Here is a 15,326-nt window from a genome sequence, read left to right as displayed (position 1 = left end):
GTTTTTTTTCGTTTCATTGTACATTTTTTGGGTCATGCGACTGATATTCAGGTTTGACTTTTAGTCCGAAAAATACGGTACTAGTTCTTTCCCAGCCCCCCAAAAAACCCTTCCACCAAGTGGGACAACCATACTTTTAATACAGTCAACAAATACAACCATACCTCTCTAGAGATTCTGACATGTGATGGTGCCCTTTGACCACATGGGGGCCCAATGTGCAGAAAGTTATGCGCTCATGCTGTGCAGCGGACCTGCATAACCTTTGATAAATGCTGGAATGTAACTTGGTGGGGGTGTGGACGCTGAAGGGAGTAGGTGGATCACGTCATTATGAGGTTGCGATAAGGACTACCTCAATCTACTTGCTCCATCTGGACTATAAGCAGGCGCCTCACGAGTGGAACAGGAACAGCAGGCGTTTCACTTGACACTTTCTTCCTGAGCCTCGGCCCACCCACTTCACCGCGGACAAACACGCTCACACACTGACGCTGCTTCACTTAAGCGCCTACCTCGAATCCATCCACAAGAACGCACGCACAGGAGCATGGCAACCGCCCATGGCGAGTATCGAGGCTACCTTCGCACGACCATGGACGTGGAAGCCGGCCACCATCGCCTCCAGCCCACCACCGGCTCGGAGCACTCGCATCGGCCGCTCTTGTTCGGCACCTTAGCGATCATGGGATTGCTTCAGGTGGCCTCCAGCGTGGCCATCCTGCTACACTTGACGGGTTATCTGCAGGAGGTAAGGTCTTCTTCTCCTTCTTATTCTTCTTCATCTTCTACTTTTTCTTTTTTGATTTTATATATACATACCCAAATGAGGATAAAGCGGTTCAGAAAATGAGATGAAATGGGATATATATATATATATATATATATATATATATATATATATATATATATATATATATATATATATATATATATATATATATATATATATATATATATATATATATATATATATATATATATATATATATATATATATATATATATATATATATATATATATATATATATCCCATCTCATTTTCTGAACCGCTTTTATCCTCATTTAGGTCACGGGGGTGCTGGAGTCAATCCCAGCTGTCCTAGGGGCAATTTAGAGTGTCCAATCAGCCTACCATGCATGTTTTTGGAATGTGGGAGGAAACTGGAGTACCCAGAGGAAACCCACATAGGCCCAGGGAGAACATGCAAACACCATAAAGGTGGACGTGACCTGGATTTGAACCCAGGACCCTAGAGCTGTGAGGCTAACGCGCTGACCACTCGCACCATTGGCCCGCTTATATATGTATATATATGTAAATGAATAAGTATATATAGATACTTTACATATGAATGAAAGATAAGCATCCTCGACATGACAAGACAGTTTGCTAAAAGTTCATAAGGACTCGGAGGGGGTGTTCCAACTTGCAAAATGCAACAAAAATAAAACGTACGAATCAAAACAAAATAATCCACATGCCTCATTTGTTTTTGTCAGGTCATTAAGAAAACTCTTTTCATCTAGGAAAAATATTTTCTTAGTGCCACGATTGACTTTTTTGGTGGTTTTGGGGAGTTGGATGATGGTCTTGTCGGGACAAGCCAAAAGGGAGCAGACCACATTCAGCTGTGTCAGGGTGCTTTGGGTTCACCTGGAAAGCATCTGGATAACTTTCTGCTGGTCTCTTAATGTGTTTATGGAATGATATGCCTTCACTTTGTCTTCTGCATAAACATTTTGCTGAGTGCCTTTACAAAACCTCACTCACTCCTATCAAGTAGCTATGCTTATTTCATATTGAAATGGTGACTATGTTTACGCTTTATTCAAGCTTACTCAGCCCACGGTATTCACACAAGGATAGCAGAAATATTATTCTTGTAGATATAAATATTGCAAGATGATAGGATATGTGCATTATGTTCTTGGGGGGGGCTGGAGCCTATCCCAGCTGACTTCGGGCCAGAGGCGGGGGACACCCTGAATTGGTGGCCAGCCAATTGGAGGGCACAAGGAGACAAACAACCATTCACGGTCACACTCACACCTAAGGGCAATTTAGATTGTCCAACAGAGCAGAAAGGTTATACACGAGCCCCTTTGATGCCAGGGGAAAACAAATATTTTTTATAGCGAATCTGTACCCAGGATTTAGTCATCTGCACCCACACATTTGTAATCTAAGGCCACATATTGTTATACTGTAGTTGAACTGTGGATACAGTTTAACAATGACCCAGAAATGGTTATCACCCTTTTTTGGTGGAGACTCGAAACACCAAGACAAAAAAAGCACCTACTTACATGTTGCACTGACGATTAGAAACACTACATTTATCCAATCACTGCTAATACGGCTACTTAAGAAACAGAAAAGACATAGCTAAGCAAAAAAATCAACACCACACAGACATGAAAGCAGCATATATGCAAATGATAACACCTGGTGTTATATTGTTCATCTTCCAAAGAAAATGTGCTTTAGTTACCATTTAACAACTTTGTTCGTGAAGGGCAGACAGATTACCAAACTGATGGTAAAGATTATTCAAATGTGGGTACAGTTTAGTTATCTTTGGGTACAGATTACTAAAAATGGGGTACATTTTTGATATTTGCGGTTACTGTCTAGTAATCTAAATGGTGAATTACAGATTAGTTATTTTTCTTCTACCGTACTTCTAAGTATTGGATGTTCTTTAGCGTATGTGTGTGTGTTTTGCTGCTTTGTTTAAATTAAAGTCATAGATGCCTTTTCTTTAAATGATTACCATAAGACTTCTCCTGTTACGACTAATATAGGTCAGTCACCCCTAACAATTTGCACTACGAGTTACCTTACTTGAAGGTTTAATTGAAAATAAACTTTGGTTAAACTGACTATTCTTTTAATTGCCGTATTTATAGTTAACTTCAAATTGGATTGACAAATAAACACCTTGAAACCAGCACTTGTTCCATCCTTTATAGAGGACTTACATATTTTTTGTAATGGCAACAGTACACATTCTAAAACAATAATACATACATATACTGAATCTATTGATTCATTAAATTTCATGACTGTCTATACTCACAAGGGTCACTGGGGAGGTTCCCACTGAAGCCCCTCTCAGTAAACTACTGGCAGCAAACTGGGGACACCCTGAATTGGTTGCCAGCGAATCGCAGGGCACAAGGAAAGAATCAATCATTAGCCTACCATCCATGTTTTTGGACATGGGAGGAAACCGGAGTACCTGAAAGAAACCCACACATGCCCTGGGACAACATGCAAACTCTACATACGCACTATACACTAAATACATTATTATACTGCATATGTTATTGCTTCTAATACATAGTAACAAGACTCAGTGTTTCATAATATTGGTATCTAATATATACAGTAAATTATAGAAAAGTCTAGCCAATTCTTTGTTTACGCTATAACTGTTACTTACTGTATAAGTTAACTATAAGTGTTTATGCTGGAAAGTATACTCTAAGCAAGAAGTATTTCAGTAATGTGGCCGTAAATGCTACTTGAACATAATCATTACTTGGAGTCACCTGCGGGCACTGAATCAGCAACTATGACTCATATTCTCACTTTCTTACTCTTTTATTATCCATTTTCCAAATCTACTATTTCTTTTTAGACCAAGATTTGTTGTCGTAAAATATTGCGCCTCATTTTTACGACATTTCAACTCCAACTCCATGGTTCTGCTCTTTTTTTGCCTCAATTATGGAGTTGGTGGTTCTATTGGTAAGAGCTATATTCATATTCAGAACCATAGAGGACTTTAGAGTGTTTTAATCATACAATCAGTCTTTATTGTCTCCATTGTCGTTGGTCCTGGTTGGAAGCCAGGCTTGAAACTGGAAGATTAATACTACTTAGCATTCTCATTCATTTTTTTCTTTATTTCCTTACAATTAATATAATATATATTATACATTTTCCAATTTCCTAAGCTGTGCAAAGATGAGGGCTAAAATATGTCACTGTATAGAGAAACCTTGGAGGCAGTAACAAAGGAAACAATAGAATATCAAAGTAGATGTGATTACAAACGATAGTTCCTACACAATTGAACCCTTTAACTGCCTGATGCACATTTTTGCGAAAATTAAAACAGTCTCGTGACAGGCCTAAATTGGGTTCAAATCCAGGTCATGTCCTTCTGTGTGGACTTTGAATGTTCTCGCTGGGCCTGCATGGGTTTCCTCTGGGTACTGCGCTTTCCTCCCACATTTTAAAGACATGGTAGGTTGATTGGAAACTCTAAATTGCCCCGAAGTGTGAGCGGGAATGGTTGTTTGTCTCCTTGTGCCCTGTGAATGCCTGGCTATTAATTTTGGGCTCCAGTACCCCCCGTGACCCTAATGAGGATAAAGTGGTTCAGAAAACAAGTGATGAAATGAGAAAAAATACTAATAATAAATGTATGAATTATATAAGAAAGTTAATAATGGTAGATTTAGAAAGAAAATGGTCTCCTTATCCTCAGAAAACTTTGCAAAAGAAGGAAATAGAACCTATTATGAGTCAAGTGCAGTTTTTCGGAAGCATAAATCCTCCCCGCACCAGGCAGGCAAAGGGTTAAACATTTCAAAAACTGAATTAGCAACAGAACAATCAGTTTCTCTTAATGAGAACATACCTCACTTGAGCTGAACCCCCATCAACTTCACCCAACCTTATACTCAAATCTATTAATCAACTGCTTTAGTATTAAAGCTACAGAGTTCAAAAGGAGAGAGAAAAAATGTAGAGGCTAATAGTCCACTAATCTGTACAAATCAGTTATTGGAGACGTCTGATTTTTGAGGTTGTAGTCATGCGATAGTAACATCCATCCATCCATCGGGACTAGTAACATCAGAAATAGAATTAGTAAAATTGGCCATTTAAATGTAGCTCAGTCTGCACAGACTTGGCAAAAAGTACTAAAGCTTGCAGGTTCACGACCTGCTCTTAACCACAATATGGAAGTAGGGACTGCTTGGTGGAGGGAAGACATCTGACATCCATATTAAAGAAATATGAGTAAACCTATTACATACCCTTGGCATTTATTCTTCAACTGAGGGATACTTTGTTTTTTTAAGCGCTATTTGTTGCTGGGTGTAGGCCAGCAGTGGAGAGAAGAATGACGTTGTTTAATTTGACTGGTTTGGAATGATCTAGCAATACCCATCAGTCAGACTCTTCTTCATTGGAAAACTCTGGCAGATGAGCATACAGAGTTTTTGTAAAGCCGTTGACAAGGGCCGCCTGCTTACATGACTTAGGAAGGAGGAGGGCAGTTTGGCATTGGACCATCATCCACATTCAACACCTGCAAGACTTTTCCTGGCAATCTTGCCGCCAAGTGTCGAAATGTTGCTCTTATCATTGGCATTAAATGTTTTTCTTCCCCTCATTGTATGTGAGCCCTTAGGACTTGTTGATACAGTCACAAAAAAATCATGCTTCAAATCATGTTGTCTTGTAAGTCTGCTGCTTGGGAATGCTGAGTACACTTTGGAAAATAACTTTGGAAAACACTCCCACACACCGTACACTTGCACTAACACATACACACATTCCCCGAGACAGGCAGCCTGGATTTTATCGAAAGTTTTAACGGGTAACACTACCAAATGTCAAGAAAGTGCTTACATAGCACATTCTTTGAGATGGTGTAATGACCTCTGCCTTTTCTTCCTTTTCGTCTCCAGGTAGATTTGACCACTGCTCCACATCGGCTCATAGAAGTGAGTATAATTCATTGTAATCATTTTATATCGTATACAATACTGGTGAAGTGAATGCCCAATGAAACAACCCAAGAAAGTGATGCAAATAATACATTCTAAATAAATATTTAAGAAAAAACTGCTTACATTTTAGGAAAATTTGTCGAGTTTTGGCATAACTGACAATTGTGTGTAAATATCATTCAAGCCTGCAAATTCATAGTTGTTTTTTGGGGAATTCACGTCAATATCATAATTTTTATTTGGTAAGCTTTCTCTGACGAAAGAAAATATTATTTATTAATGAAAGTGTCACCTACCTGATGGTGTAGTCGTTCACTCGTATTCATGCTCGGGGGCGGTGTGATTGTGAGTGCAAATGGTTGTCTGTCTCTTGATCAGAATGATTGTTATTGAATTTGACATTGGATGCCTAACAAACGGTACTGTTTGCGAAAAATTTTAACCACAGGGGAAATAAAGTACATGGTAACCCAAAAAGATGCGTACCCATCAGCTTCGAAAACGTTTCCATTGGTACGCATCATTTTAGGTCATAACAGGGTCTTCCTACAATTTTAATGAAGATAATACATCATGAGGATACCAACTCAGAAACTCATTGATAAGTCTTCAGCTCTGCATTCCAATATTTATATCTGCAAACACCCAACAAACACATGAACAAGGACACAGATGAGCCATGTGTTCAGTACCTGAACCTTTAGTGGCGACTTGTTGGACTTGATCCAACTTTTAACATCACCACTATCATGTTGCCATTCTTGATACTTTATAGGCATTATATTACAGAATGGAACTGTGTCATGTACATGATCTAAAGCAGTTTGCAAGAAGTGCAAGGCGGACTGGTCGCCAGACATTTTTATGCAAAATTCAGTGTATATATTAAAAGAAAATAGACAAACAAACAAAAAACTAAATGCACACAATGGGGATTAAAATGAAACTGAGAATAAAGACCTGCAACTGCTTGACAGCAAGATAGGTAAACTAGATGTGAGAATGGGTAGCATTCCCATCTTATCTAGTGTGTATCACATAAAACATTAAGAACCTACTCTGTAAATAAAATGAGCAAAATACACAATATATTCTGTATCCCTTTTTAATAAACTCATTGAAAAACAAAGCCATAAAACAGACCTTAGTGAGGATAAAGCGATTCAGAAAATGAGATGAGGTTTAATATTTAACTTTATTGACATAGAATATGTTGGGTCTTGTCCAGATAATTACATGCAAAAATGTGAAACAGCCTGCTTGTTAAAGATCTCGTGGTGTAGACATTCACTCGCCTGAGTTTCTTGTGGGCAGGCGCGGCCTCGATTTCCACTGCTGACATCATGATTGTGAGTGCGTATGGTCGTTTGTCTCTCTGTGTGCCCTACAGCTGACTGGCGACCAGTCTAAGGTATAGTCTTCCTTTCGCCTGAAGTCAGCTGTGTTAGGGTCGTGTAGGTCAAAGTGGTTAGCACGTCCTCCGTCACAGCTCTAAGATGCAAGGGTGAAATCACTGGTGGGTTCCGACCTTCTATTGTCCAGTTTTCAGTATCTCACCGTGCCTGCATAGGTTTTCTCTGGGTAGTCTGGTTTCCTCCAACATTTCTAAAAAATATGCACTAGAGTTGTTGAACAATCTAGATTGTCCCTTGGTATGAGTGTGAGCGTTCGTCTCGTTCAGCTCTGCGATTGGCTATCAACTGATTCAAAGTGCTACCTGCCAACAATAACACAGTTTGTACCCTAATACATAGACTCACCAAAAGAGTTGGATATGGCTCACGAGTCCTACATTCCTGACCCCTTGCTAAAGATGACTTAACAATCTTTCGGCTTTGTGAGATTGTCAATATCTTAAAAAGCTCCATCTCCTAATATTGTCGTTTCAATCACATTCTGGAAGCGAGAATCTCCCAAATGTGGTCCTGTCTCCAGGTTTCACCTTATGCTCAAATAAGTTCTTCTGAGTGTTTGCCTTGACCACTTTGGGGGCGGGGGATCAGACTCGAGGATGTTGTTGATCTTTGTAAATGTTTAGCTTTCTCCTGTCTGCATCTGACTGCAACTTCATGTACAGCTGCCTGTCATTTCTGTCCACTGTCCCTATACATTCAAACCATTGAAAAAAATGACCTTACCTTACTTTCAAATCTACCAGTCTGAACTGATTGGTCAGTCCTGATGCTATCTATCCTTACTTCTCAAATATAGAATTTCAGCATCTTCAACTTTGCCAGCTTCATTTCTCCACTACCATTCTGTAAATTTTTCATTTCATTTAATAGTGCTGCTCTTCCACTGATTCAGGCTGTTCTCCCACGCCTGGTGCCAATAGTTAGCTGAGATAGGCTCCAGCACCCCCTGTAACCCTTGTGAGGATAAGCAGTTAAGAAAATGAATGCATGAATAAATTCATTCATCGGTCTTGGCATGCTTTACTTGTGTTCGACCTTGGGAATGTTCATAGTGAACTGGACATTTTTCTTGATATTCTTCCGTGAACAGTTTTTATTTATACTGCTTATCCAGCTAAATAAATAATTGTAAACTAAAGAGAAAGATAAACACCCACTGGGTGAATCCTTTAATTCTGGCTGAGATGAGGTTTTTTTTGAATTATGATGTCTCAATTTGAACGCCAATATTAAGTGGAGCATTTACTCATACTTATTGGAAGGGTTGTACTGACTCATCACACAAGCATTTGTTGGAATATCATTTGAGAAATCATTTATTTGCCAACTCTTCTCAGAATTTGAGAGGGAACATTCACGCACACCTTTTTATGGTCAGTTACGTTTATTTATAGTCGAACCCTAAACCACGAAAAGATCGCAAAGGGCTTTACAGGCAAATAGTTGGGATAAAATGCTAAAAAGTTCATTAACAATAAATTAAAATGTTTATGAATAAACTTATAATTAAAAAGTTTGCAGGTAATAGTGCATTATAATATAATTTCAGTTTGGTGTTTTTTTTAAGTGCGGTACACATTAAAACGGGGGTAACAATTAGAATGCTTTTATATATTAACAATCGAATTTGTGTCATGGTTTTTGATAATCTGAGTTAGTCTGACTCATCTGAAAAAGGCTCCAGCACCCCCACAAACTCTGGGAGGAAAAGTGATTCACAAAATGGATGAATGAAAACTTATCATCCCTGTAAAGTCTTAAGTACTTATTCAGTCCAACACTAAAGGTGTCCATGCGGAAGCTCCCATAGGACTTCATTGTGTTTCGCAGCAGTTAGTTCCCACTAATAATGCATGTTATAAAGAAAAGAAATACATAAAACTAAATCTAAAGAGTGGTCAAGTGAACCGAACATGCAAAACTAAAATGGTTCACTACACCACGTGAGTCGTTAGACCAAGGGTAGGGAACCTATGGCCCGGGAGCCATATGTGGCTCTTTTGATGGGTGTATATGGCTCTCCGCGAACCTGTGTGGTAAAATATGGGAACCGCTGGTGAGAGTCCCCCAATGGGAGCGTCACGCCGGCACTGTGGCAGCGAAACTATCTCTAACGCCTTTTTTAAATCATAATTTTTCTTCATTAGACTCATTAGACTGCATGCATACTCTCATTGATACTCATTGATTAGCAACAGTGAAATAATGTTCTCAAAAGAATTTGGACTTTTTTTTTTACTTTCAAAGTGATGAAATGAATAATAAATGCTCACATTTTCATGTATTTTTTACTTTTAAATTCTGAGTATGGCTCTCAAGGAATAATGTTTGAAAATATGAATTGTTGATGGCTCTCTTCGTCAAAAAGGTTCCCGACCCCTGCGTTAGACCATTACAATTCATGCGATCAATTAAGATGCCCCCACATTTAACACTTTAGAAGGGACAACAAATGGGAATGATCCTCTTTTCCGGGTGATCAGGCAGTGACAACTTGCCATTGGGACTACAAATAAAAATATGTCCTTTTAAAGATAACACGCAAATGAAGACTAGTCCATGTTAATGGCTGTCATACAGTTGAGGATGTGTTAGACACTTCTGCCTTACAGTTCTAGAGACTCCTCTTGTGTGTATTTTTCTTCTTCTGGGTTTACTGAAAATAGAGCTGTTCATGGGTGAAGACAGGAATGGAAATGTTTATTTATACGTGCTGTTTTGCTGCTCAACAGTACTACTACCACTTAATTCCTGCTCGCCTTTGGGAAAAAAACTAACCAGTATCGAAAAAATATATGGGTGGAACTGTCATAGCCACCAATATAAGAGGATACTAACAATAGTATCAATCATTAGTTCGACAGAAATTTACATTTGAGCGACTGTAAAAGATTTAAATTGTGTATAACTGGTAAGTCACATATATCTTAATCTTAAATGATTCATTTTAAGCGACAAAATTACCTCCAGGCTGTTGCTCAAATGTCAAAAAACCTGTTGTTAAATTTGCCCTCACCATGGCAACAACCAGAGATCTTTTTCTCCTTATCAGTAGCCAGAATTGTAGCAGGAATATGATTTTGGAGTTGCAGTGTTGATGTTCAGATTGTAAATATTACTGTTTGAGAGCCAGCTGTGAGTTGGCGGTAACTGTTTACTTGCTTGGAAACCATGTTTGGACTGAATGAGACAGTGCGTGTGTGCATTCTGTCTCGACATCCGTCAAGTACACACACCAAAAAAGTCTCAACAATTATTTCAAGTGACAACTATGGTGAAACATATAATGTGTTTATTCCTAGTGTCATTTTACATTTTCACTGGCCTTTTTGTGACCATTTGTCTTCTCGACCGGTCTTTGCGGTAGGAAGTGCAGACGGAGCCGGTTCTAAACGCATTGAAAGACACCAGGAAGAACCAACACCTCAAGAACCAGAAGAAACCACCCTCCGCCCACCTACACATCAAGGCGGATAAACAGTATGCAAGAAGTAAGTCCTGATTACATTAATTAAGTGCATGCAATTCAAATGATGCCACTCTCAGTTTCCTCAGTTCTTCGACCATGGAACTCTTCCTTTAACATGGTCTTCCAACAATTCCCTAATAACTAACATTAACAAAACAAGCAAAACATTTATTGACTTGTTAGAAAATAGTTTAATAGTGTGTTTGTATTTAAATACTAAAGCCAATTGTAATAAAATAAAGTTGGTTAGTAGATATTGGGAAAACAGTCACTCCCAAAGCAGCTTGTTATTGTTTAGTACCATCCTTGAGCCAATTTAGACAACCACGATGTGTGGGTTGAATTATTTGCAATTTTTACTGGCACCATGAATATTACTACTTGGCAGCTACCAAGTAGTACAAGTGTATTGATTTTATTGGTGTTGCACCAATATTGGAAACGATACAGCACTAAAATGACGTCATCGCTATCATAGAGTACTACAGAATAATGTTTAATGTTGTACTAAATGTGTACTCTTTTTGTGCTCTATTTATGAAGCACATTTAAAACGATGGGCCACACGATTGTGCTGTGGTTCTTCACCTGACTTTGGTGCTGGCAGTCTGGGTTTGATTCCCACGTAGTGGTGGTGGGATTGTGAGTGGTTGAATTGAGTTGAGTTCAGTTGAATTCAATTGAAAGCTTTTATTGTCATTATACAAGTATAATGAGACTTAAAGCTTTCACCACAGTGCACAAATAACAACAACAAACAGACAAATAAATAATCACTAAATAAGAAATTATTAAATAAATAGTTCAAGTGAGATCAGCAGAGCGGAGCGGTCTTGTTTCATCTGAAGTCCAGGATGAGTTCCGTGGTTTTGGAAACATTGTTGGTTTCATTGTGTTCCTTGCGATTGGCCGGCAACCAATTGGGGGTGTCCCCTGCCTGCTGCCTGTGGTTGGTTGGGATAGGCTCCAGCACCCCCCTCCCATGAACTTTGTGTGGGTAAATAGAACAGATGATGAATGAATGGATTTAAAACAAGAGCAGTTGAGCAAAGTGCTGTACACAAGATAAGAGAAATCAAAACCAACAAACTCTTCAACAAAAAAAATGTCTGAATGTTAACACCACTTGTGTCCATTTTCTTCTCCGTCATTATCTCTTTTCCTCTGTCTGTGTTTTCACCTTCTTGCTACTGCAACAAACTGAATTTCCCCGAGTATGGAATGAATAAAGTTTGATGTAATCTAATCTAAAGTGGAAATGCCAGAGAAAAGATGTGAGACTTCCAAGAGTTCTTCAAAAGCCTCTGGGGTCTTTTTACATTTTCACTGGCCGTTTTTTTTTTTTTTGCGTTAGGTAGTGCAGATGGGGAAGTCTATAGTCTAGGGCAAGTCTATAGTCTAGGGCAGGCCGGGAACCTTTTTGACAGAGAGTGACATAATCAATTAATGTTTTGAAATCTAGTTTTTTTGAAAGCCACAATTTTGGATTTAAAAGTCAAAATACATGAAAATGTGTGCAATTTTAAAGTACCAAAGGTTGGTAGGCTGATGCTAATCAATGAGTGTCAAAGAGAGTATGCATAGAGAATGTGTAGTGGTTCTCCCGCCTAACTTTGGTGCAGGCAGTTTTGTTTCGATTCCTACTTGTTGGCTTTGTGAGTGGTTGTCTGTCTTTCTGTGTGCCTGCCCTACAACTGACTGGGTGTAGTCTGCCTTTCGCCTAAGACAGTTGGGTTAGGCTCCAGCAACCCCCGCAAACCTTTCGAGGATGGGCGGAATGAACATCATAACTCCGGCATGAAAGGGTTAAGGCACTAACTATATTATTAACTTGTCCTTAAGTGAAATAGGTTGACTCGAAATTTCAAGGGCAATTCTTTTTTCACATTACATGATATTTCGGTATTGTCATATCGGTATACGTACAAGCATGCGTCTTTATGAGAAGGGGGGCTTGGTAAGGTATCTTCTGAGCGAGACTAAGAATGTGATATTGCTGGGTCACAACCATTAGCAAACGTTGTAGCCTGGTAGCATCTACCATATTTGTTCAAATATAACGTGCAAAATGTTGTACCAAAAAACTGAAACAAAGTTCGGGTGTGCCGTAGCCAAGAGATCTTCGCTTTTGTGACCACATCCCGGTGAAAAACTGGCATCCGCCATTGAAAAAGTCCCCTTTGCAGTCATTATAATGGGAGACGTAAAAACCTGTTTGTCCGCCAGATGGCGCAAGAGAGCCCATTCTACCAGACTTTGAAACATTTTAAATATCATGATGATGAATAGGCCTTTCAGAATTTGAAATTGTAAACTGCATTTGCGAATTGTGTTCATACTGGTAGTTTGTTTTACCAGGTTTTCATGCCATATGTTGTGAATAAATGTTTTGTCATGTAGCGACATGTGTTCAGCATTTGCTAGTAATTGGCAATGGTACAATTCTTAGTGTGAGCTGAGAAAACGTGAAGAAAAAATGTATGCCAATTATTATTCACAAAGTATGGGTGCGCCTTATACACAGGTGTGCGTTAAACTCCAATAAATATGGTATGTAAATCTAGCTCAAACCTCTCTTTGTCATTTCAGAACCAGATCCAGTCATGATCGACTGGGACGAAGTACACGGGGACAGTCACAAGATGGACTACCAGAGGGGCAAATTGCTGGTCAACAGGTCGGGCTTCTACTACGTGTACGCCAAAACCTGCTTCCGCTACTATAAGCCCGGTTTTGGAGGGCCCACCATTGATGTGAGCAACGTGCAGCTCATACAGTATATGTACCACGAGAGCATCAAGCAGAACAGCAAAAAAGAACTGCTGATGAAGACAGGCAGCACCAAGCGCTGGGACAGCTTCAGCTATAACATGTACTGCGCCCAACAGGGCAGAGGCCTTTGGCTAGACCGAGGAGATGCCTTATACGTGACCGTCTCCAACGCATGGGCACTCGACCCTGAAAGAGAGGGTACATACTTTGGGGCAATTAAAGTTGGGTAGCTTGAAAGAGTATACACGTGGCATGCAGCCATTCTACTGAAGTGACCCCAAAGAACCACTGATATACTGAATGTGTGTGTATTCAATAGTTTTACACAGCCCTTGTCTCGTCATGAGAAAACCCACACTCGACTTGGTTAAATGTAGCCTTGCCTTGCAGTTTTTTTTTGTTTGTTTGTTTTAAACTCGTGTTCATTTTAGTTTGTTTTAAGCACTGATAATACACAGACAAGGCGCAAGTGAGGGATTGCTAATCGAGTCAGTGTTAACACTGAAGCTCATGCAGCATCTGTTTGCATTTTAACACCAGCCAGACCATTGTATTCCTCAGCTGCACTAGTCAATGTTTTGTTGGGGTGAAAAATGATTTATGTTGGCGGGATCCAGGCGGGCCAATCGAGGTACCTTCACTAGGGCTATGTTTTTACGCAGATTACGGACCCCATACAAGTTGTGCCTAGAGTATTTCATGCAGTTTTTACAACGCTGATTGTATAATAGGTTTTTCTGTTTCTGGAACACAGAAATACTGTAGTTTAACTCCACCATTATCCTTGCCTTACGATATTAAAATGATTACATTTAGGCAGCTCTCTGCTTATCAACATGAATTGGAGAGTATCCTTTCACACCTTTTTATTCTTTTGAGCAAATAAACAGCGACAAAGACAGGTATTTAAACTAAAGAAGAAATACATTAAAACAGATTTATTGTATTTTTACCCTGTAGATTATCGTTATTTGATTGGAAATTTGATGTTGGTTTCTGTGACATCATAGTCACTTGCTCTTCATCACAATTTGAATTATCTTGTGAATTTTTGACTCTGGCTAATCTTACTTTCATTGACTTAGCCAGTTCCAACAAAAGCGTCACAAATGTGCTCTGATGGATAATTGTCATTCTGACATGTTTGACTGAATTTTGACAAACAACGAGGTTGGTTTTCTGTGTTTAAAAATGATACAGGCAGCTGGACTGTTTGTTCTGGAATGACATGAAAAGACTCTTCAAAAACAAAAAGGAGGAACCAAATTGAATTTGGTTTGTCTTTAACTTATTTTTTTCCCTTGGTTTTCATTAGTCCCTCATGGGGTAAATGGGAATATGCACTATTTATTTATTAGCTATACAAGTACATAGAAGGGTCATTGTTAAAGTGGCTTTTCAATGTAAATGAAAAATAAGTCATGTATATTTTTATGTCTATTCATCATTCATTATGCAGCACTTAGGAAACTGTAGGAGCGCATTTTTCTTTCATTAAAACATGAGAGCTTCAGCTCTAACTTCATATTTAAATATTTCAATTTTGACAACTGTGTGTGCACTTGCCTAAACTGATGGATTTGTCTATGCCACAAGATTGCATACCTGATTTCAAATGAAAATATTGTATCTGTTTTTATTATTATTATTTTTATTTATGTTTGTGTGTTTAAATAAAAATACTACTTTTGTAATAAAGTTTCACTCTCTTGAAATGTGTATGTAGTTCCCACTGGGATTTATATGATGAATTCAGACTTAATGACCATTTCTCATGCACCAGAGAAACATCTTTCATTCCAGAATTTGAGTAGCCAAAAATAGCACGATTTTATTTGATTGAAAGATCTTGAATTGGTTTAATACAACATTATTTACAACTTTTGCACAATCAGTTCCAGTTTACTTAAAC

General features: G+C 38.8%; 1 protein-coding gene across 1 annotated transcript; it reads left to right on the top strand.

Moving 5' to 3' along the window:
- The first annotated feature begins 380 nt into the window (after positions 1–380).
- tnfsf11 (TNF superfamily member 11) lies at positions 381–15,106 on the top strand. Its single transcript, XM_077728111.1, has 4 exons — positions 381–751; positions 5,717–5,752; positions 10,541–10,664; positions 13,232–15,106. Exons 1-4 carry the CDS (start codon positions 551–553, stop codon positions 13,642–13,644), a joined length of 774 nt encoding a protein of 257 aa, XP_077584237.1. The 5' UTR covers positions 381–550; the 3' UTR covers positions 13,645–15,106.
- Positions 15,107–15,326: the final 220 nt, after the last annotated feature.

This window comes from Stigmatopora nigra, chromosome 11, assembly GCF_051989575.1.
Source record: "Stigmatopora nigra isolate UIUO_SnigA chromosome 11, RoL_Snig_1.1, whole genome shotgun sequence".
Lineage (NCBI taxonomy): Eukaryota > Metazoa > Chordata > Actinopteri > Syngnathiformes > Syngnathidae > Stigmatopora > Stigmatopora nigra.
Note: the sequence above shows the minus strand (reverse complement) of the source record. Positions and strands in the feature narration are given on the sequence as shown.